The following is a 20,937-nucleotide window of genomic DNA, read 5'->3' on the forward strand; positions in this document are numbered from 1 at the left end:
TGCAGTTAGTTTCGCGTGCACAGAATCATTATAGTACGTGTACCTGTACAGTGCGCATTGGTACGGTGCTAATAAAACTCTGCATCCAAAAGGAATCATTGTGCCTGCCAAACAGTTGCTCCCTAGACTTATCAGTTTGGGTCATGGTCCATCTCTATTAAGTCTATTATTTTTTGTCTTTTTAAACTCGTATGCGGGGTTTCCATGACCATGGCGTATTGTATTCACCAATGTTAGCGTAGAACCGAGAACAACAATTAGAGAGCGTGTGAATAGATGACTTATTAAATTCTTAGATAGTATTTTTTTTCTATTTTCTCATCAACGCACCTCAAAGTAAAGAGTGGAAGCAAAAACTTAAGAGAAACACGTTGCACCAAAAGATATCATCTAAGAAAGTATTGCTCTCATAGGTGGAATTGAACACTATGTTCCATTAAAAATCAATCCATGTATCATCGAACACAAAAGCTTCCAATTTGATAAAGAAACACTTAAAGCCAAGGAGATAGTCACCGGGTGAAGAAACTCTTCAAGTTGCCGTTTTAGATACAAGGGAATTCAAGATCAATTCTGAATGTGAATTTTATGCCTCTAGTAACAAGAAGATCCACTTAAACATGATGAAAATTTTTAACTCTCGAACCAAAACAAAAATTACAACGAAAACTGAAAAACTTATAACCAAGCAAGAGAGCCAATAGAGGAAAACTATAAGGAGATAACACAAGTACAAGAGAAAAAAAAACTTCATTTCTTGCAGAGAAACATCTTTTTTTCAATAGATTACAAAGTGTTTCTACAAAAGCTGTCACTTAATACATAGGCTAAACACTCCTCTCTCCCTCTCCTAAAATCCTAACACACAACTCTCAAATAGATGCCTCAAAGGACTCAATCAGCCCTCCCCTCTATTTATAGTCTAGGTTTCTTAACCCCTAAGTTTCTTAGATTATTCCCAACATGTTCCTCTCTTCCAATACACTCCTACTTACCATCGATAACATTTTTGTCCATCTTTTTCCTCGTCTATCAGACGGTCGTGACGCTTTTATGACTTAGCTTTGCCTTGACGGAAGCTTCGCGATGATGCCACATGCACTCTATCCTTCCACGGTTTTGAGGTAAACCGCGAAACCGTCTTGCACGTTTCTTAAAGTGTGACTCACCGCCACTTGCTTACACCTTAACCAAGCGATCTGATGTCGATGCGTGTACTCCGTCTTGTGATCTTGCCGTCGGCAAGTCTCTCCCGCTCCCAATCCCTCGGACCACCTTGTCACTTGCATCGGCATCCTCTTAGCTTGACTTTGTCAACACGTCGTCTTCATCTGTCTTCTCACGCTTTGCTTGATCTCTACGTGTACAGCTAGCATCACCCTTGACTCCACCAGGCCTCCTTGATCGTCCAGCACTAAGCACCCGCTTAGCTCCGATCATCCCGTTGACGATCGCCAAGTTGCATCTATTACCTACACATCATAAGATAAATAAACATATATGTCCAACTCTATTATAGATTAGTCAAAATCAAAATCCTCAGTTGAAAGCACATCACAGAAAAATCGTGAACATCGGATGATCCGACATGTATTACCCTCTAATCATCGGACCATCCGGTGTATGCAATACTTCCTTTACTAACACACTCCTGAAAACCCCTCCGGTGTGCACACCTTCAACCACCAAACCATCCGACATGTACATCCTCACGAGACAAGATTTGCATCCTCTCTGAAAAAATTAGTCCAACGTGCACATCCTTTATCGCCGGACCATCCGGTGTATAAAATCACACCATACACACTTTGCAACATCTCTAAAAAAATTAGTCCAACATGTTGTTCTGCCCATCACCGAACCATCCGGTGTTTTAATGGATTTTCTCTACTGAGTCAAAACCCTCCAGCGTAAAATCTTCTTGAGCACCGGACCATCCGACGTGTTCATTTCACTGGATGTCAAAACATCCGGTAGGTTGTAAAGTAATCTCCTTCAGTTAGACCAATAGCTTGTTCTTCCCAGGTCCTAATTCACAGGATCTTCGATCACATAGGCTAGGTTACCACTATAGTATAACTCACATGGGTCTCATACCCATCTCCCTAGATGCATTCTCTATCACATTCCGTGATAGTCCCTTTGTGAAGGGATATGCCAGGTTCTTAGCTGTTTGGATATAATCTAAGGTTATCACTCCGGAGTTTATCAATTTCCTGACAAACTTTAATCGTCTCTTTATGTGCCTTGTGGACTTGTTATTATCCTTAAAACAGTTTACTTTGAAATAATTGTCAGATTATCACAGTTCATAAGGATAGCCGATACCAATTTCTCAACCACAGGCAAATCCGTCAACAACTCACGCAGGCATTCTACCTCAACAATGGCGGTGTCTAATGCAGTGAGTTATGCTTCCATAGTTAACCTCATCAAGATGGTCTATTTGCAAGACCTCCATGAGATAGCAGCACCACCTAGAGTGAATACATATCCACTTATGACGTAAATCTCATCAGTATCAGATATCCAGTTTGATCACTATAACCCTCCAATACTGATAGGTACCCAGAATAATGAAGACCATAACTCGTAGTACCAAGTAAATAGCGCATGACTCGCTCAAGCGTATGCCAATATTCATCACTGCCCATAGCAAATGCAATGTCAGGCCTTGTAGCACCAGCTAAGTACATGAGTGATCCAGTAATTTGAGAGTATCTCAGTTGGTTCCTACCACTTTTCTTATTCTTTCGAAGTATCACACTGGAGTCATAAGGTTTGGAGAACGTTTGTTGTCCTAGTAGCCAAAATGGCTCAAGACCTTCTCAACATAATGGGATTGTGTAAGAATAATCTTATTCTCTCCTTTGATTAGCTTGATGTTTAAGATTACATCAGCCTCACCAAGATCTTTCATATCAAAGCTTTGGGACAAGAAAGACTTGACCTCATTAACCACGTCAAGGTTTGTCCCAAATATTAGTATGTCATCAACATACAAACACAATATAACTCTCTCACCCTACCATGGCGATAGTACACACATTTATCTGCATCATTGACCGAAAAGCCTATAGATGTTAAAGTTCTATCGAACTTCTCATGCCATTGCTTAGGAGATTGTTTAAGACCATACAAGGACTTCAATAACTTACACATCATGCCTTCTTGATCTTTTACTACAAACCCATCATGTTGTTCCAAATAAATTTCCTCATTCAACTCTTCATTAAGGAAAGTTATCTTAATATCCATCTGATGAACGATAAGACCATGTGAGGCATCCAAGGAAAGTAGCACTCAGATATTAGTCAATCTCCCAACATGTGAATAAGTGTTAATGAATTCTTCGCCTTTCTTTTGGGTATAACTCTTGGCCACAAGTTAAGCCTTATACTTTTCAATACTACCGTCAAACCTAAGTTTTTTCTTGAACACCCACTTGCAACCCACAGGTTGCAACCATAGGGTTATTCTGTGACCTCCCAAGTCCTATTTGCGAGAATGGAATCCATTTCTGAAATAAACTTGGGAGTATCATCCACAAGGTACACAATAAAATCATCACCAAACGACTTTGTAGTCCTTTGTCTCGTACTCCTCCTAAGAGCATCACTATCATCCTCCTCAGGATCTTGTTCATGTGTTTGTTCAATAGTATCAAGAGGTGGAGTGGGTTCAAAAATTATCTCATAAGATAGTCTAGACATGCATGTAAATCTTTCATAGGAAATATATGCTTAAAAAATGTGGCATCACGAGACTCTATCATTGTATTGACATGCACATCAGATACCTCAGATTTAACATTAAAAATATATAAGCAATGCTCCGATGAGTATATCCCAGAAAGACACAATCAACTGATGATCTTCTCCCTTCACATTCTTCATATGGGGTTTTCTCCTTATCCTTGAGAGAAACTCTATTCAGAACATGACACGGAGTCAATAGGGTCTCCCCCACCATACTTAGATAATCCCGCAGTATCTAACATGGCATTAACCAAGTCAGTCAGTGTGTGGTTCTTCCTTTCGGCAACCATATTTGATTATGGCGAATAAGGAGGCGTCCTTTCATGAATAATCCCATGTTTCTCACAGAATAAGTCGAAATCACTAGAGAAATACTCTTCACCATGATCCGACCTAATTCTTTTGATCTTTCTCTCTAGTTAATTCTCAACTTCTGCTTTATAGATTTTAAAGAGATATAGAACCTCATCTTTCGTTTTTAACAAGTATACATAACAAAATCTAGTCACATCATCAATTAAAATCATGAAGTACTTCTTTCCCCCTATGTTAACACACTATTCATTTCATACGGATCTAACTGTATGAGTTCTAAAGTTGTCAAATTTCTCTCATCAGCTGCCTTGTGAGCCTTACGAGGTTATTTTAATTGCACACAACTATGGCACTTAGAACCTTTTACCATGGAAAATTCGAAATTAAACTCATGCGGGAAAGTAGAGAAATAGAACCAAAATTTAAATAGCATAACCGCAAATGCCAAACACTAGTATCATCATTAACATTGCCATAAATATGTTTACAGACTTATTGCTTAAATCAGAAAGGAAAAAGCGGAATAAGCCTCTGCACTCATAGCCTTTACCAATAAATTGTCCATACTTTGACAACTATTTTATTGAACTCGAACACCACTTAAACCTGTCTCTACAGAAAAGGTAGCCACTAACTAGATTCTTGTTTATTGTAGGGACATGCTACACATTCTTCAGATGCACGATTTTTTTTTTATGTAAACTTTAGATTTACCATGCCAACACCACGAATAGAAGCATGTAACACATTCCCCATTAGAACGGAAGAATCATAAGCGACCTGATAAGAAGAGAACATTGAGATTTCAGCACACACATGAACATTGGCTCCTATATCAATCCATCAATTGGTAGACTGAAACACTAAAGGTAAATTACCATACCCTGTAGCTCTGTTTCCAGTTTCGTCAATGGTCACCACATTGGCAATCTTTGTATATTGCTTTTGTGGAACATTTCTTCCCTTGCTGTATGGACAATCCTTGGCGAAGTGCCCAATCTCACTGCACACATAGCAAGGTAGTTTTGTTATGTTCTTCTTCTTCTTCTTGAAGATGGTAGTTTTGTTTAGCTTATTATCATTCCCTTTGTTCTTGTTGTGGAAGGACTTTTGCACCATATTTGCACTAGTTTGTCCCTCACCTCCTTTTGCATCCTTAGCCCGAATTTTCTCCTCAACATCAAGAGACACGATCAAACTCTCAACAGTAATATCTTGTCTCTTGTGCTTTAGAGCAGTGGCAAAGTTTCTCCACGAACGAGGTGACTTGGTAATGATGCCTCCAGCTACAAACTTGTCGGGTACATTGATCTTGAGGAGTTCGAGTTCCTTCGCGATGCACTGAACCTTATGAGCCTGCTCAACTACAGAGCAATTTTCAACCATCTTATAGTCATGATACTACTCCATGATATACAGTTCACTTCCTGCATCTGAAGCATCAAATTTAGCATTCAGTGTATCCCATAGCTCCTTCGCGCTTTATATGTGCATGTACACATCACAAAAAAGTCACCAAGAATGCTAAGTATGCATCCTACAAAGAGTGTATTGGCATCTGTGAACTCCTTTTCCTAGTCAGCAGTAAGGGTTTCTTCCGGCTTGCCATTAGACACCCAGTAGATATTCATAGTCGTTATCCACAAAGTGACCTTGACTTGCCATCTCTTAAATTGCACGCCAGAAAATTTGTCTGGCGTCAGTGCATCAACAAATCCAGTCATTGATAAACCAAAGCGCCTATAATAAGGTTTTTGGATTGTTGTAAAATAAGGTATTTTTAGGTTTAATTTAATCCATAAATAATTCATGAGTGTAAACTCATAAACTAACATATTCATATTATCATGCCATAACCTAAACATGTGTATGATAGTACTTACATATGTCTAGATCTACTATACTCGAAATCAGGAATTGCAAGAAATAAAGTATGAGCGACATAGTTTTTCCATATTAATCCTACGTTGTGAAGACTGCTGAGGATGCGGGTTGTACCGTGTTAACGACACGATCGATCCTGCTAACGACGTGCTAGATTTACTGACGATGACAGCGGACGGCGTCCAGGCGACTAAGAAGACGAGCCATGGTGAAGAATTTAAGCAGTTGCGCGGAGCGCTTTCCAAAAACCTTATTTGCCATCTCCCGACGTAAAATCTTAAGAGCGAGTGTTTCAGAGACCTGTTCTCCCGGTTATCGGTGCATGCCGATGTCAGGATGGAGTAAACTACAGTGACAACACAACAGTGAAAGAAATAGACAAAAACTCTAATTCTTATATAAACTCACGTAATAAAAACGTTCTCAAATTGAAGGCTACTATCATTAATAGTTTATCTTATATCTCTAATAAGGTGGAGTCTTTAGATACAAAGAGATAAAACCCATCACTTTTACTTTTATTGACAATATGGTCCTCTCCATAATAAAACTATATGAGCAGGCTAAAATTCTAACGTAGCAATCCAATATTAGACGAGCAACCGTACCAGCTGCACCTGATCCAAGACGTCTATCATCAGGATGTGCGCGCAATTAAAACCATATACTATATTTTGTACTATTTCTTAGTCGTTGTGGACCTCCTTCCATGCCCCACCACCACTACCACCTCTCCCTCTCTTCCAGCTAGCTTAGCTTTGCACAACGCGGTGAAGGAAGAAGAGAGGAAGGGGAGGGGAAAAAAGTAGAAAGGGGGAGAGAAAAAGAAAAAAAAAAACAAGAAACAGTAACGGAAGGAAGGAACTCCAGTCAGCTCCTGCCGTGTTGGGAACGCGGCGGCGACGCTGCTGACTCTTCTTCCTTGGTTTCATCCTCTCCTCATCAGGACCACAAATCAATCCTCCTCTCTCCTCTCAAATAAGTCAACCGACCAACCGACGGAGTCAATCAATGCACAGGGATTCAAGGGGAGAAAAGAAGAAGAAGAAGGATCTGATTCTGGAGCGGAGGGGAGGGCGATCGCCATAAGAGAAGACAAGAGAGAAGGCGATGCTGCAGCGGGCGGCGAGCAATGCCTACTCGTGGTGGTGGGCGAGCCACATCCGCACCACCCAGTCCAAATGGCTCGACGCAAACCTCCAGGGTCTGTTCATCTTTCTTCTTCATCCGCACATCCCCTTACTTGCTAGTTGTAGCCTCCATCTGATTATGCTTCTTGATTTGCTTCCCAATCCTTGCTATGTCTCATCTCATCTCATCTCATTACGCTGAGCGGCTGCGGCTCGATGCAATATAATGTAAAATGCCTTTTCCCAAGAAAAAGGAAAAAACGCATCTTTTATTAACCTTGATTGGATCCATTGTTTGATTATGAACACCCCTAGCTAAGACTAATCTTCAAAGTTCAGACTTGTAAGCTAGTAACTGTTTCCCTTTTCAACTGTCTCATATAATATAAGTCAAAATTGATGCTTAGGTCTTCTCAACTAAATCCATGTGGATGTCCTCTAAAAAAAGAAGAAATAAAATCGGTCCTTATAATACACAAAATGAAAGCAATACACTTCAACTGAGATGAACACAAGAGCTGCATAAAACTGGCCATTTCCTTCATTTGATTGGAAACTGGGCATCATCTGTCACATCTATAATTGAGTGGCGAAAGTTTGTTATATGTTACAGATCTTAGTTTCCTTACAATTTTTTTCAAGAAGGAAACAGCAACAGGTATACAACATGTGCTAATGCTCATCGAATAATATCCAACTTTCCTTAATAATACTCCCCCATTAGCAAACAAAATTAGTTTATATTAGGCAAGATGCAGTATTTCTTTATTGCGATAAAGCTTCCTTTATCTAAAAAATAAGCACTAGGCAATATAACATGACTGTGTGTAAGGGCTTGTATACATAAGAAGGAATTAACTGTGGGTGTTGTGTGCAGAGATGGAAAATAGAGTCAAGATCATGCTTAAACTCCTTGGAGAGGAAGCTGATTCCTTTGGCAAGAGGGCCGAGATGTACTACCGCAGGAGACCAGAAGTGATAAGCCATGTGGAAGAAGTCTACAGGGCTTACAGAGCTCTCGTTGAACGGTATGACCACATATCCAAGGAGCTACATAAGGCCAATCACACTATTGCTACTGCTTGTCCAGAAGAAGTGCAATACGCAATGTTAGAACAGGAGGATGATAATTTCCCCAAAGCATTGACACCAATTAACTCGCAGAAGATACTTAAGTCGACAGTTGAAGAAATTCTGAAGAGAAAAAGAGAAGGTCCGTCAGGGAGGAACAAGGGATTGCACGAAGGGTCTGCTCCACACATGAGCAAAGAGAAGGCAGAAGAAGAGATCAGTAGACTTCAGAAGGCTATACTTGTCCTGCAAACTGAGAAAGAATATGTCAAAAGTTCTTATGAGAATGGTATTGCTAGGTATTGGGAGATTGAGAAGCAGATTGCAGACACGCAGGAGGAAATTTGTCTTATTCAAGATGAATATGATGCACATGCAGCCATTGATGATGATGAAGCCCGTGCCTTGATGACAATAACAGCTCTTAGATCTTGTCAGGGTACAGTAGCTAAGCTGGTACATAATTTTGAGGAGTTAATCAGGATTGCATCCATGGAGTCGGAAAAAACAAAGTCTCTCCGAGCACAGTTGTATGCTATGAATGGCAACACTGACATATCGTCAGGAGAGGCTGGCAGCACAGACATGTCAGAGAACAAAAGAGTTTATCCTATTACTCAGGAAATACTCGAGTTGCAGCCTATATATGAAAAAATTGATAATTTTTTTTCAAACAGTTATGAATCCTCTGCAGAGGAGATGGCAGAGAAAGTTGATAAACTTATTGATAAGGTCATGGACTTGGAGCTAAAGTTCCCAAAGCAATCAGCACAAATCAAGCAACTGAAACAAGAAAATGAGAACCTCAAGAATAAATTGGATGAGTTACAAGACGAGATGGCACTTCGTGATGATCCAAGCGATTTAGATGAACAACTCAAGCTATTAGAAGATGAGTTGAATAGAGTCAGAGTTCTTGAAAGATCAATTATCGAGGAAGAAGTTTTTGTCAGCACAGCCTTTTCTGAAGTTTTTAGTTGCATAACTAATATCTCAAAGGCACTTGGATCTATTGGCCCTGAAGACCTGTATAATTTGTCGACTGCAGCAGGAAATGGTGCCACAGTTTCAGGAGATGTGGGCCTGGAGAACTTTACAAAAGAGAACACCTTAATCAAGGGTAGGGAGTTTAGAGACATAGAGGCACCAAGGACGGGTGATAGTTTGGGCCGAGACAGAGAAGATGTCTCAGAAGTTGTTGATAACAATTCATCAGGTGGTACTGATGGCATCTATGACTCCAAGAATGGTGAGGAAAAAATTCTGAATGAGAATTGCTTTACGCAAGAAGTCAGAGAACAAAAGTCAATACATTATTGCAAGCATATTAATCCATTTGTCAGTTTAAAAAATGAAAATGGTTTTGATAATTCAGGTGAGGGAAAAATAGATAGCTCATTAGAAGAAGTAGGCCAGAGTTCATTAGGTGGTAATGGTACCAACAAAACCTGGGACATGGAGAATGACGGAACTGAAAACTTTGCTCAAGGTAAAATTTTGAAAGGTGAGTGTCCATCAGGAATAGTCAGTCAGACTCATCTCCTTCACTCAGGTAGCATATATGCTTCAGACAAGAAATATGACTCTAATGAAGATGGGTCATCAGTGGAGGCTGCTGAGTCACCAGTGGAAGTTGCTGAGAGTTCACTTGGTGGCAGCAACAAAATCCAAGTTTTGAAGAATGTTGGTGATGGAAATTATTTCACTGGGAGCAGCGTGGTCCAGGAGGAAAGACTCAAAGACACTAAATCACAGAAAATCTATCGGCAGATTAGTCTAGTTGGCTCCGCAAACTTAAACAGTTTAAAGGAAGAAGATGCCCCGGAAGAAACATCATTGCCAGAAGCTGATCGTGCTTGTTTCAGTGCTTCAGATAGGAGTTTGGACTTCTGGCATACTGATGAAGCAAAATCTGTTAAAGAATTACCAAAACTAGGTGGTCAACTAAATGCTCCAGAAAATATCTTAAGTTTGAACAAATGCAGCAAAGTTGAAGAACCTGTAGAAGATGGTCACATTTCATTTGGTCATGTGGATAACGTTCAGGACATGAAGGACAACATACTTGTAGATGCATTTTCCTCGGAAGCTAGGGATGGAACTTCTCTCTGTGCGCCAACTAGAAATTCTGAGGAAACTGAAGGATTGCATCCGCAAGTATCACAAGTTCCTACAGATTCAGAAAATATGGCGAGTGACATTTGTCATATTCAGCTAGAGAAGAAGAATTCAAATGGCAAAGGGCTTGCAAGCAAAGCAAGTACCTTGTGTAACCATGGAGGAAGGAGTCAGTGTGAAAAGTCTGCTTTGACTGGAGAAGAAGGTGTACCTAGCTGGCGAGAATTTCTTCTTGATGGGCGTGAAGGCAGAGAAGCAACAATACTAGCTGACTATACTTCAGTTCTGCGGAACTACAAAGAAACAAAGAGAAGGCTTGCTGAGCTGGAAAAGAAAAATCAGGTGCATCTTGAAGAGACAAAGGCGGTAATACGGGAGTTGAGGAATGCAAATTCCATGAAATATGTTGAGATCCAGTCGCTAAGAAATCTCCTGGACTCCTCGGAGATGCCACCCAGTGAAGCAAGTAGTGACACAACTGGTTTCTCAAGTATGAGATCATTTAGGGAAACTGACAGAACAAATGGCACTTTGGATAGAGAAATTTCAACTGTGGAGGAAATCAATTTTAGCCACAATGGGGCACCAAAGAAGGCCTCGCCAGTTGAAGTGAAGTTCAGAAACGAAATTGATGCTTTGGTCGAAGAAAATCTGCAGTTATTGGTAAGGTACAGCATGGCTTGCCACTGCATGCAGGATTTTGACAGAAAATACCAGGAGCTGCAGAGTGAAATGGAGTTTGTTGAAGATAAGAAGGCAGAGGAATCTGATAGTGCAGCAGAGCCTGAACCTGCTGAGAAGAAGCTGAGAGAGCTCCGAACTGAACTGGATGTATGGTTTGAGCAGAATGCACTTCTCGATCAAGATGTGCAGCTGAAGACCACATATCTTTGCAGACTGCAAGAGGAGATAGCCAAAGCCTTACGTGCTAGCTCAGAGATAGGAGCCAGGTTCACGCCATACGAAGCAGCCAAGTTTCAAGGAGAGGTCCTGAACATGCAGCAATCTAACAGTAAGATTGAGAGCGAGTTGCAGGTCGCACTAGAGCACATGAGAGAACTTCAAGCCAAGATTAATGATGCCTTGCGGAGGCTCCGTGAGAGTTTTGAGCTTTCATCCAGACGCTTGTCACAGCCAGAGACAGAAAGCAGCTATCAAAACCAATTCAAGCATTTCCCAAGTAGGACCAGAGTACCGTTGCGGAACTTCCTGTTTGGCACAAAGCGAAAGAAGAAATCAATATTTGCCTGCATCAATCCCACACTCCAGAAACAGTTCAGTGATTTGTGAGGTGTGTGCTCTCTTTTCGCTGTCTCGAATTCCTCCTTGAGGAGATCCTGGTTTCATTTCAGTAGCTGACATGTTTCTATTGCTTGCAGTGAATAGATGTTGAAGGATACATGAACCAGCTACTAAAATTTCGCTCACTTCCGGGAGGCAGAGGTGCTCATTCAATTTTCATCCCAGCTTATTGGATGGACACAGGATGAAGGAACGCCCAGTAACAACACCATAGTTTTCCTTTCTTTTTTTTAATTTTTGGAGAGAGGGATATTACCATTACACTAGAGCTCACCATACGTGAACAACACTTGTCTCAAGATATGCATTCCCCAGGCCCTTGTTCTCTCTGGAGTAATTTTTTTTTTCTGAGAGAACAAGAGCACGACACTAGCTTATTATGTCGTTTGGAAGGAGTCGATGAGCTCCGCCGGTAATGTTAGTTTGCTCTGTAGACTTGCTATACTATTCGTTCATTCCATTGAATAAACATGCAAAGCTATGTCTTGTTTGATACTAAGAGACTAGTACATCTTATTCAGGGCATCTTAACACCAGAACAAACACACATCTTATTCAGTTGAGCACATCTTATTCAGGTGGGGTGATAACAACCCCACCTAGCTTAGTAGCTTATTTCCAATCCAACTTATACAGCATGAAATGAAACAAACAAGGACTATTGGATAAGTGGGTACGTTGAGGTGGAATCGTAGTATCTTGTGGTTCAGTCCATGAGAAGCAGAAGCTCCCCTGGCTCGATCAGGTCAGGCTACTGGGATTTCCAGCTGCAATGCAAGCAAGAAGAAGAGGCGCGGTCAGCCCGGTTTTCCTCCGAATCGACTGCATAAGAGAGCAGAGCACAGTGGACCGGAATCAAGAAATGGCATGAGATGTTACCCCGAACTTCTTCATCATGGCGGCCAGCTGCACACGGCGATCCCCCCAGGTCGCTGCATAAGCATCTATCTTGTTCAGCTCCTGCAGTTGCATTGCAAATAGATTCATTAAGACGCAGGCCGTGTGCTCAATTAATTCGACTTCAACTTGTTGAACCTGCGGCGGCACAGGCAGACAGAGGAGAAATTCAATTTCATGCCCACCGGACGGGACACACCTCGATCCATGCCTTGAGTTTAGGCCTTTCTTCTGTCATGTCGTAATGCTTCACTGCAGCAAAGAAATCCTTGAACCGTTCAACGAACGGCGCATACATTATATCAACCTGCAGGTCCATCCATCTATATCAGAGAGGACATCATCGACAAGTTATGCAACACACGCCCCAGGATGAGAAGTGTGATCACTCACAGCGCTCATGGACTGACCCAGGAGAAAGGGTCCGTCAGAGAAACGCCCCAGGGACTCCTCGATCTTGTCAAGAGCAGGACCTGGTTACATACCATAGCCAGCAGACAACTTAAGCTCACGGCCAAGAGAATATGAAATCAGGTATCAGCAAACAGTTCGATATGCTAATAATATGTCCTTGCTGAGATTAGCAATATTGTATTGGCAAGAGATGATGGAGCTTCTGTCTCACCAACTAGGTCACTGATTGTATCTCCTTCAGCACGGCCGGCCTTAAACAAGGCTACGATGACAGAATCACTGTCATGGATCAACTCATCAGCAAAAGCTTGCTTCGCAGGGTCCTGCGAGCAAAGCAGTGTGAGGTTTTTGTCAGCCAGACAGAACATATATACCGAGATGAAATGAAAATTGCAGTGGAGGAAAATGTCAGGTGCATTTGTAAAGATCAGACATTAACAGACGACGTACATCAGGAAGCAGCTTGGGGCCTTCAAAGTTGGCGTCGAGGTACCTGAGTAGATCCAAGGACTCTCCTATGACTTTGCCATTGTGCTCCAGCACGGGGACCTGTACAATTTTGTTGCAACAGTTGACTGCTCTTATACAAGCCATGTGATGTGTTCCCAAAGGAAATCATGATTGATTGATCCAGTTTAGAGTTTAAAGTTTGGTAGGATGGATTCATCAAACCAGACCTTGCCCGCTGGGAAAACTTTCTCAAGGAACCTTAATCAGATTGAAAGAGCGACACAAATTAGTCAGATAGCTAGTGCATTAACTAGAAGGTTCGGAAGTTATCAATTTGGGTGAAAAAAAGAGTAGGAAGAAGTACCACGCGGGCTTGTCTTGCAAATCAATCGCAACCAGTTCAATCTGGTCTTGCAACCCCTGCTCAAGAACATATATTTCAAAAAAATCTCTCTCTCTCTCTCTCTCTCTCTCTCTCTCTCTCTCTCTCTCTCAATGAAATCAAGTGGTTCTGAACTTGAATTATTGTGGTACACAAATATAGATCCCACCTTGTAGTTCCTAGCAACCCAGACTCTCTGCGCGTATGGGCATATGTAGGATATGTAGAGCCTGCTCGATCAACAAGTCTTGTTGAGATAGACTGCCCCAGATTCATTGAAGCGCATGAAAACGGAGTGCTAAGATGCATGTTAAAGAGATTACTAGTACCTTGTTGTGCCGTCAAAGAGATTTGGTGGGTGAGAATTGGAACCCAGGGTTGGGGGAAGCACCTCCTCCTGTGTCTTGTTCGCTCCTCTGCACACAATAAAGAAGAAGAGCAAGCACAGGCCGATCCTCCTTTGGTGATTGACGATTAAGCAACAAGAGCAAGCAGTAGAGACAGGTAGATCCGTCCGATCCCTTGCTTGATTGAAGCAGTATGCATGTAAGGGATGGAGGAGGAGGGATCAGGCATTATCCTACCCGGACGTTGGTGGAGACGACATTGCCTCGCCGGAAAATGGAGGAAGCAGCACAGCAGCGACGGGAGGAGACGGTAGAGAGCTGAGACAGCTGAGCTGTGCTGAGCCGAGCTAGCGCTCCTATATACCACTAGCAAGTGGTAGGTAACACTGGAGTCCAGATCCTGTATGGTTTCCAAAAAAAAAAGGATAAATAAAAAGAGAGTCTATATCCAGATGTAAGGACCATCTTCAACTGTTTCTTTTCGCTAGCTATATTTCCTTCTCGAAGAAAGTCTTGTTCTCTTTAATGCTTCAATGATTTTCCTTCACTATTTCTTTTACGAAGAGATTCTCATTCTATCTTATTTTCCTTCACAAATCTCTTGTTATTGAAAATAAAAAATAAAAGGTATAGAAACAAGAAGAAAAATCAGAAAGAAAACAAATTAAAAGTAATATAGTTGGATATGTCCTTTCTTAGTACTCAACTGTCGGTGCATATGATAATCGTTTCCAATGAGTTTCATGCACAGCGCGAGCAGGATTAAATTATTATGAGTATCAATTGAATTATTAATCATAAAATGCTAGCATAAGCTCAGCCACGTTCACGGAAAAAATAATCACAAGGGAAAAAAAGAACGAGTCAAGTTGGATAAACAAACAAACAGCATGTCCTTAGATGTGCTACTGACGGCAATGAAAAACTCCAAAGCTTCGTCGGAAAAGAGGTTGGCTTCAAGCTGCAGCTGCTCCGACCGCCGGTGACGAAGAAGACCGGGACATCTCTGCATGGCTCTTGATGTTCTGTTTATCTTGCTTAGGGATGTAGATGTATGGACTTTGTTGTAATCCTTTTCATATCTATATGAAAATCATCCCGGTTTCTCAAAAGAGAGAGCTCGAGCAAAGCAAATCACAACGGCCTGCCTGTCATACCACCAGCTATAGCCAGGAGCAGCACACATATCCTATTCCTACCCTCTCCAACATAACAGCTGAAGAGAGCTGAGGCCTAATCAGGCTCAGGGACCATCGAGACGACAACATTTCACCATCCACAGCAAACACCTCAAGCTCGCTCTCAGGTATATTATTATGCATCACCCTTGAGCTAGCATATATGTCGCTCGTCGAGTAATTAAAAGAAATATATAAAATTTATGAATCGGAATGTGTTGTTACGTTACACTTAGACAGAAATACAGACAAGACACTCGAGGGCATATGTACAGCAGCGAATCCATGATGGAAACAGGCCATCATCTCTCGACACACCAGACCATCTCCCCAAAGTGACAACTGACTTACCATCGGCAAAATTTCTCTCCATCTCCATGGACTGCTAGCTCCTGCTCCCACACAGTAGGCTGCCGCAGTGGCAAAAGTTCTAGGCTCCTTCCCAAACCATCAATTACCTCCTACCGTACCACCTTAGCCGCTTCCTCTTTGATCAGCACCATGGCTCATTCTCCCAGTGTCCCGCCTAGTCCGGGGTGGTGTGCCGGGAGCCACCAAACGCGAACTTCGATGGCTGCCGTGTGCTTCTGTGTCGTAAGTCTGGGAGGCAAGGTAAGTGAGAGCTGTAACAACATCTCCGATCAGCGGTCTCATGCTCGGTTGTTCTTGGACACACATCGCAGCAACAGCAAGGGCCTGGTACAAACCCCTTGATGGACACTGACCCTCAAGTGCAGGGTCTGCCATCAGGGGAAACTTCCTCCTGTCTTTGAACAAGGGCCGGGCCTGAAACAGTGCACCAACAAAGGTCACAATACTGGTGGAGGGTTTACTTTTTCAGAGCAAGCAATAGCTTCTTCAGCAAAGCATTTGACATGTCATAATCTATCCAAAAGATTACAAGAATGTCATTTGGGCAAGCAAATCGTGACCAAATTGGCCATGCCAAAATCAATGCAGAATGATAATGTGCTGTGCTGCCCAAGAAGTTTGTCGCAAATATAAATTTGCCAAAATTGAAAAGAAATAAAGGGAGGAACTGAAATTAACCTCCTAGACTTTCCCCTCAGGTGATACGAAAGACTGATGCGATAACACTCAGCTTACAGAACTTCTGAGCTAAGAGGCAGATATCTGGTAAATTTTTCCAGAATACATTAAAAATCAATACTCACAAGAGGTAGAACATAGCACAATGTGCTGTTTTCCATAGTCAACATCTATACTAGTCTTAGCATGGAGAAGGAGCAAAGCGTAACAAAAAGCAAATCAGCGGCTTACCCATGCAACAAGATTTTGCTCCCCCGCAGCTCGGGTGTTGTCAATAGCCCTTCGTCCTGTTATGATCTCCAGAAGGACAACACCAAAGCTATAAATATCTGACTTTAAAGTCAACTGACCAGTCATGGCATACTCCGGGGCGCAATATCCATATGTACCCATCACTCTAGTGGAAACATGTGTTTTATCACCAACTGGGCCTAGCTTTGCCAATCCAAAATCAGACAACTTTGGGTGATACCCCACTCCAAGCAAGATGTTTGAACATTTCAAGTCGCGGTATATGACAGGAGGATTGGCTTTGTCATGCAAATACTCTAACCCTTTAGCTGCGCCAGCAGCTATCTTCATCCTTGTATTCCAGTCAAGCCGTGTCTTATCTGGGGAAGGATCTGAGTAAAATATGATCAAGTTGTGAGTGCACAAATTTTAACCATCTAGTAACAGTGCTACCGGGAAAAAACTACAGCTCATAATTTCAATAGCATACCATGAAGGTGATCCTCCAGAGAACCTAGAGGCATGTACTCGTAAACCAAAAGTCTCTGATCACCATCAGCACAGTGGCCAATAAGGCTGACAAGATTTGGGTGGTGCAGCAAGCTCAGCATCAGAACTTCGACAAGAAACTCCCTGTTTCCTTGTAATCCATTACGGTCAAGCTGCTTTATAGCAACAACCTATCATGGCAATAAACGGCATACCATGTTAATGCACTTCCAGAAATGATGTGACAAACTCTTCAGACATTAGTTTTCCTCATACATCATGTCATGGTATTGATGAACTTATGGATGCGCATTAGAGGAATATTTTTGAAGGATATACTTCAAACGAATATCAATAACAATCTATGGCTGGTATATTCGGCACCTCATCTTATCCGAGAATGCTACTGTTGAACCTTTCTACTATTAGTTACAACTTCAAGCATATAAACTAATGAAGAAGAAACTCACCTGATTGACACTCTCCAGATACCCTTTGTACACGCGGCCAAACCCACCCTCACCAAGAAGGCAATCAGCTCGGAAGTTCCTTGTCGCTGCCACGAGCTCCCTAAAAGTGAACGTCTGCGCAGCAATTCGGTAGTGCTCAGATCCATGGCTCAAGATGATGTCCTTCTTTGTAGCTTCCTTCTTCACCTCCAACGAATCCTGCTTTATCACACTTGATGGCGAGCTCAATTTTGCTTTATCTGCAGCAACAACAGGAACAGCCATATGCCTGAGCAATAGGGCATGATTGAATATGAAAGTAATGTGCACAAGGAAAGGGGTGTACAAGTTGTGAGAGGGCATTCAAAGGAAGAGTATACATCACTCCCGACCTCGAATTGTGAAAGAAAAGGATTACTACAGTTCTAAGTTGCAGTGAAATTACGATTCTCTGAGGAAGGAAGCATGTGGTTTTAGAGAGCCCAGTTTTGCGTCAGAAATGAATGTTTTGGGACTGAAGATGGAAATACATCAGCAAAACATGCTGCCCAGTCGTCATGAGAGAAGCATGGGTGATTGAGGTTTTAATGCCAAGAAGCTACTGCACTCCCGTTTTCTTTCAGTACACCTACTGTGTCATCACAAAGTCGGAATGCGGCGGCTCAAGGATTGTACCACAAAATCAGATTGCATGGCAAGTTAACCGCACACAACATTCACGATCGCTATCCCTGTATCTTTTCTCTCTGAGACGGATACCTGACGCCAAATTCTTTAGTAAACTTGTCATTTCGAAAGGGGGAGGGGCAGAACAAAGCAGAATTTTGCAGGGGACTCTCCCATGCGCCAAAAGCAGGGGCAGGGCCCAGGGTGATCGATCACCCAAGCCAAGAACACGCTCCAAAATCCAAGCTTTACCAGGAAGGATCCCCATATTACTCCGTACGATCGAATCGAAACTAGAAAAATCATAAGCTAATAAGAAAGAGGTGGAGACGAGAGACGAAGGGACGGATCACCTGAGGCGGGCGGGATCTGAGGCTTCTCTATCGGCTTCTTCTTCTTGTTTCCACCCAGGCAGGGGAAGCAGCTGTCCATGGCTCCCGTTGGGCCGCTCCCCGAGAGAGCAGAGCAGAGCAGGGACTCTCCGCGTGCGTCGTGACCGTCGTCTGGTCCGCGTGGGGAAGAAAGAGAGGAAAGGAAGCATTTCCTGTGAAGAGACAAAAAAAGAGAGTGAAACAAGTTGAGTTATTATCTGGCTGGTGGGGTCCCAGCGCTCTCTCCCTCAAAAATAAGTTTTTTCTTTCGCTCTTAAAATCTAGAAATTGTCACGTTAATTAGAGAAAAAATAAAATAAAATATATTTAACACCGGGACACGAGAGAGCACAGTTTCGTATTATCGTTACCGAGCTCGTCAAACTCTTCAACGCAGCAGCTCCGACTCCTCTACAACATGTTCAACCAAGCTGTCGGTGAATCAGTAACCGGGGGTCCCCGAATCCCGAGACCAAGATAGTAATCCGTCACGTGGCGCCATCCCGCGGGGTCTCCTCCGCAAGGTAAAAAAGACTAAGTCCCGGGAGAGGATGCTCGGGGCCACGGTCAGTGGTCCCTGAGTACCCAGGTTCCCCGATGATCTGCGAAGTTTAAGTGCCGAGAAGAAAGTGCTCGGGGAGGTATACGGTGACCCCCGAGCATCCGAGTCCCCCGACGACCAGGAAAGCTAAGTACCGGGAGAAGTGTGCCCGGGGCCGCGAGCGGTGGCCCCGTGGGCACCCAAGTGTCCCGAGGACCCACTGAAGGAAGTTCCGGGAGAGAGTGCTCGGGGCTGCGTGCAGTGGCCCCCGAGCACTCGGTCCCCCGAGGATCCGTACAAAACATGCCTAGGAGAGAGTGCTCGGGGAGGTGAACAGTAGCCCCCGAGCACTCGGTTCCCCGAGGACCGAGGAAGGGCGTTCTCGGGAGAGAGTGCTGGGGAGGTGAACAGTGACCCCCGAGCACTCGGTTCCCCGACGACCCAGGAAGCCCCCTGACAGTGGCCCTCACAGGGGTTCAGCGATGAGGTGTCAGCCAGTCAAAGGTCCGAGGCCGCATTTAAGAGCGCGCGTGGCCTGTCACCTCCAACTGCTCCCGCCACGCTCGGTGTCAGTTCCTGCCATTCTGGCAGAAGGGCGTGGTGACATTGAATGCACGGGTCACATCCCGTGCCATCCGGCACGTCTCGGGATAACGTTGTGAGGGCCGAGGCGTTCCGTCTGCCGCGCTGAACAAGACAGGGCGGGCACGCCGAGCCGCTCTGCGACTGCCCGGTGGGCCCTCTCCACGGCACCCGTTGCCAGTGCATTTATGGTGACGGATGACCGGGCGCGGGGCACATTTTCCACCCCCGGTCACTTCGCACAGAGGCTATGATGATGCCCTTTTCATTTATGGTGCCTTGGAACTCGTGCCCTCCCATTCGGGGCACGCTACTGCCGGCGGGTATTTAAGGCAGCCGGCAGCACGGACAAAGTGAGGAGAAAGAGGGGATTCTGGCTCAGGAAAGGCTGAAGCAGTTAAGGAAGTAGAGAAGATCGAGAAGCCCAAGAGCACCCAAAGCCAACAGATACACACAGACCGAAGAACAAGGAGCCCCAGGCTCTAGGATAGATAAACATTCTTGTAACCAGCAACATCCTTGAGGGACATTCTCAGGGCATTTTTAGTATCCATACAGGAGTAGGGTGCTACGCCTCCGTGCGGCCCGAACCTGTCTAAACCCCAGTGCATTTACTTCGTTCCGCACTTGTCGGTGTATTTAGAACCAGGGGTCCCTAAGTCCCGAGGCCAAACCGGCCGCCCACCACATATCACCACCCTGCAAGGTAAAAGCAGAGACTCGGGAGAGGGTGCTCGGGGCTGCGCGTGGCAGCCCCCGAGGACTCGGTGCCCCGAAGGTCTCACTGAAGTGCTCGGGAGAGGGTGCTCGGGGCTGCACGTAGCAGCCCGCGAGGACTCGGTGCCCCGAAGGTCTCACTCAAGTACTCGGGAGAGGGTGCTCGGGGCTGCACGTGGCAGCCCGCGAGGACTCGGCACCCCGAAGGTCTCACTCAAGTACTCGGGAGAGGGTGCTCGGGGCTGCGCGTGGCAGCCCCCGAGGACTCGGTGCCCCGAAGGTCCCTCTAAAGTGCTCGGGAGAGGGTGCTCGGGGCTGCACGTGGCAGCCCGCGAGGACTCGGCACCCCGAAGGTCTCACTCAAGTACTCGGGAGAGGGTGCTCGGGGCTGCGCGTGGCAGCCCCCGAGGACTCGGTGCCCCGAAGGTCCCTCTAAAGTGCTCGGGAGAGGGTGCTCGGGGCTGCACGTGGCAGCCCGCGAGGACTCGGTGCCCCGAAGGTCTCACTGAAGTACTCGGGAGAGGGTGCTCGGGGCTGCACGTGGCAGCCCCCGAGGACTCGGTGCCCCGAAGGTCCCCCCAAGATGCTCGGGAAA

General features: G+C 44.2%; 3 protein-coding genes across 5 annotated transcripts; 1 reads left to right on the top strand and 2 right to left on the bottom strand.

Moving 5' to 3' along the window:
* The first annotated feature begins 6,718 nt into the window (after positions 1 to 6,718).
* On the top strand, positions 6,719 to 12,077 carry LOC133892065 (protein NETWORKED 2B-like). 2 transcript variants are annotated; one of them, XM_062332811.1, is made up of 3 exons: positions 6,719 to 7,161; positions 7,965 to 11,567; positions 11,656 to 12,077. In XM_062332811.1, exons 1-2 carry the CDS (start codon positions 7,068 to 7,070, stop codon positions 11,564 to 11,566), a joined length of 3,696 nt encoding a protein of 1,231 aa, XP_062188795.1. In that variant the 5' UTR covers positions 6,719 to 7,067; the 3' UTR covers position 11,567; positions 11,656 to 12,077. The 2 variants fall into 2 exon arrangements, with proteins under 2 accessions (XP_062188795.1, XP_062188796.1); XM_062332812.1 differs by lacking the exon at positions 6,719 to 7,161 and having other exon boundaries at positions 7,977 to 8,115; positions 8,252 to 11,567.
* A 52-nt stretch (positions 12,078 to 12,129) lies between these two features.
* Positions 12,130 to 14,468, bottom strand: LOC133892068 (protein IN2-1 homolog B-like). Its single transcript, XM_062332815.1, has 11 exons — positions 14,306 to 14,468; positions 14,051 to 14,137; positions 13,891 to 13,951; positions 13,704 to 13,759; positions 13,567 to 13,597; positions 13,340 to 13,438; positions 13,101 to 13,212; positions 12,869 to 12,948; positions 12,675 to 12,782; positions 12,458 to 12,538; positions 12,130 to 12,345 (listed from the first exon to the last, which is right to left on the bottom strand). The coding sequence occupies exons 1-11, from the start codon at positions 14,326 to 14,328 to the stop codon at positions 12,325 to 12,327; spliced, it is 759 nt and encodes a 252-aa protein (XP_062188799.1). The 5' UTR covers positions 14,329 to 14,468; the 3' UTR covers positions 12,130 to 12,324.
* A 956-nt stretch (positions 14,469 to 15,424) lies between these two features.
* Positions 15,425 to 18,671, bottom strand: LOC133892066 (probable serine/threonine-protein kinase PBL7). Of its 2 annotated transcripts, none has more exons than XM_062332813.1 (5): positions 18,485 to 18,667; positions 17,487 to 17,725; positions 17,018 to 17,207; positions 16,528 to 16,919; positions 15,425 to 16,032 (listed from the first exon to the last, which is right to left on the bottom strand). In XM_062332813.1, the coding sequence occupies exons 1-5, from the start codon at positions 18,561 to 18,563 to the stop codon at positions 15,721 to 15,723; spliced, it is 1,212 nt and encodes a 403-aa protein (XP_062188797.1). In that variant the 5' UTR covers positions 18,564 to 18,667; the 3' UTR covers positions 15,425 to 15,720. The 2 variants fall into 2 exon arrangements, with proteins under 2 accessions (XP_062188797.1, XP_062188798.1); XM_062332814.1 differs by lacking the exon at positions 15,425 to 16,032 and adding an exon at positions 16,047 to 16,380 and having other exon boundaries at positions 18,485 to 18,671.
* Between the last annotated feature and the right edge of the window lie 2,266 nt (positions 18,672 to 20,937).

The sequence above is a fragment of the Phragmites australis genome, chromosome 15 (assembly GCF_958298935.1).
Source record: "Phragmites australis chromosome 15, lpPhrAust1.1, whole genome shotgun sequence".
Taxonomy (NCBI): Eukaryota; Viridiplantae; Streptophyta; class Magnoliopsida; order Poales; family Poaceae; genus Phragmites; species Phragmites australis.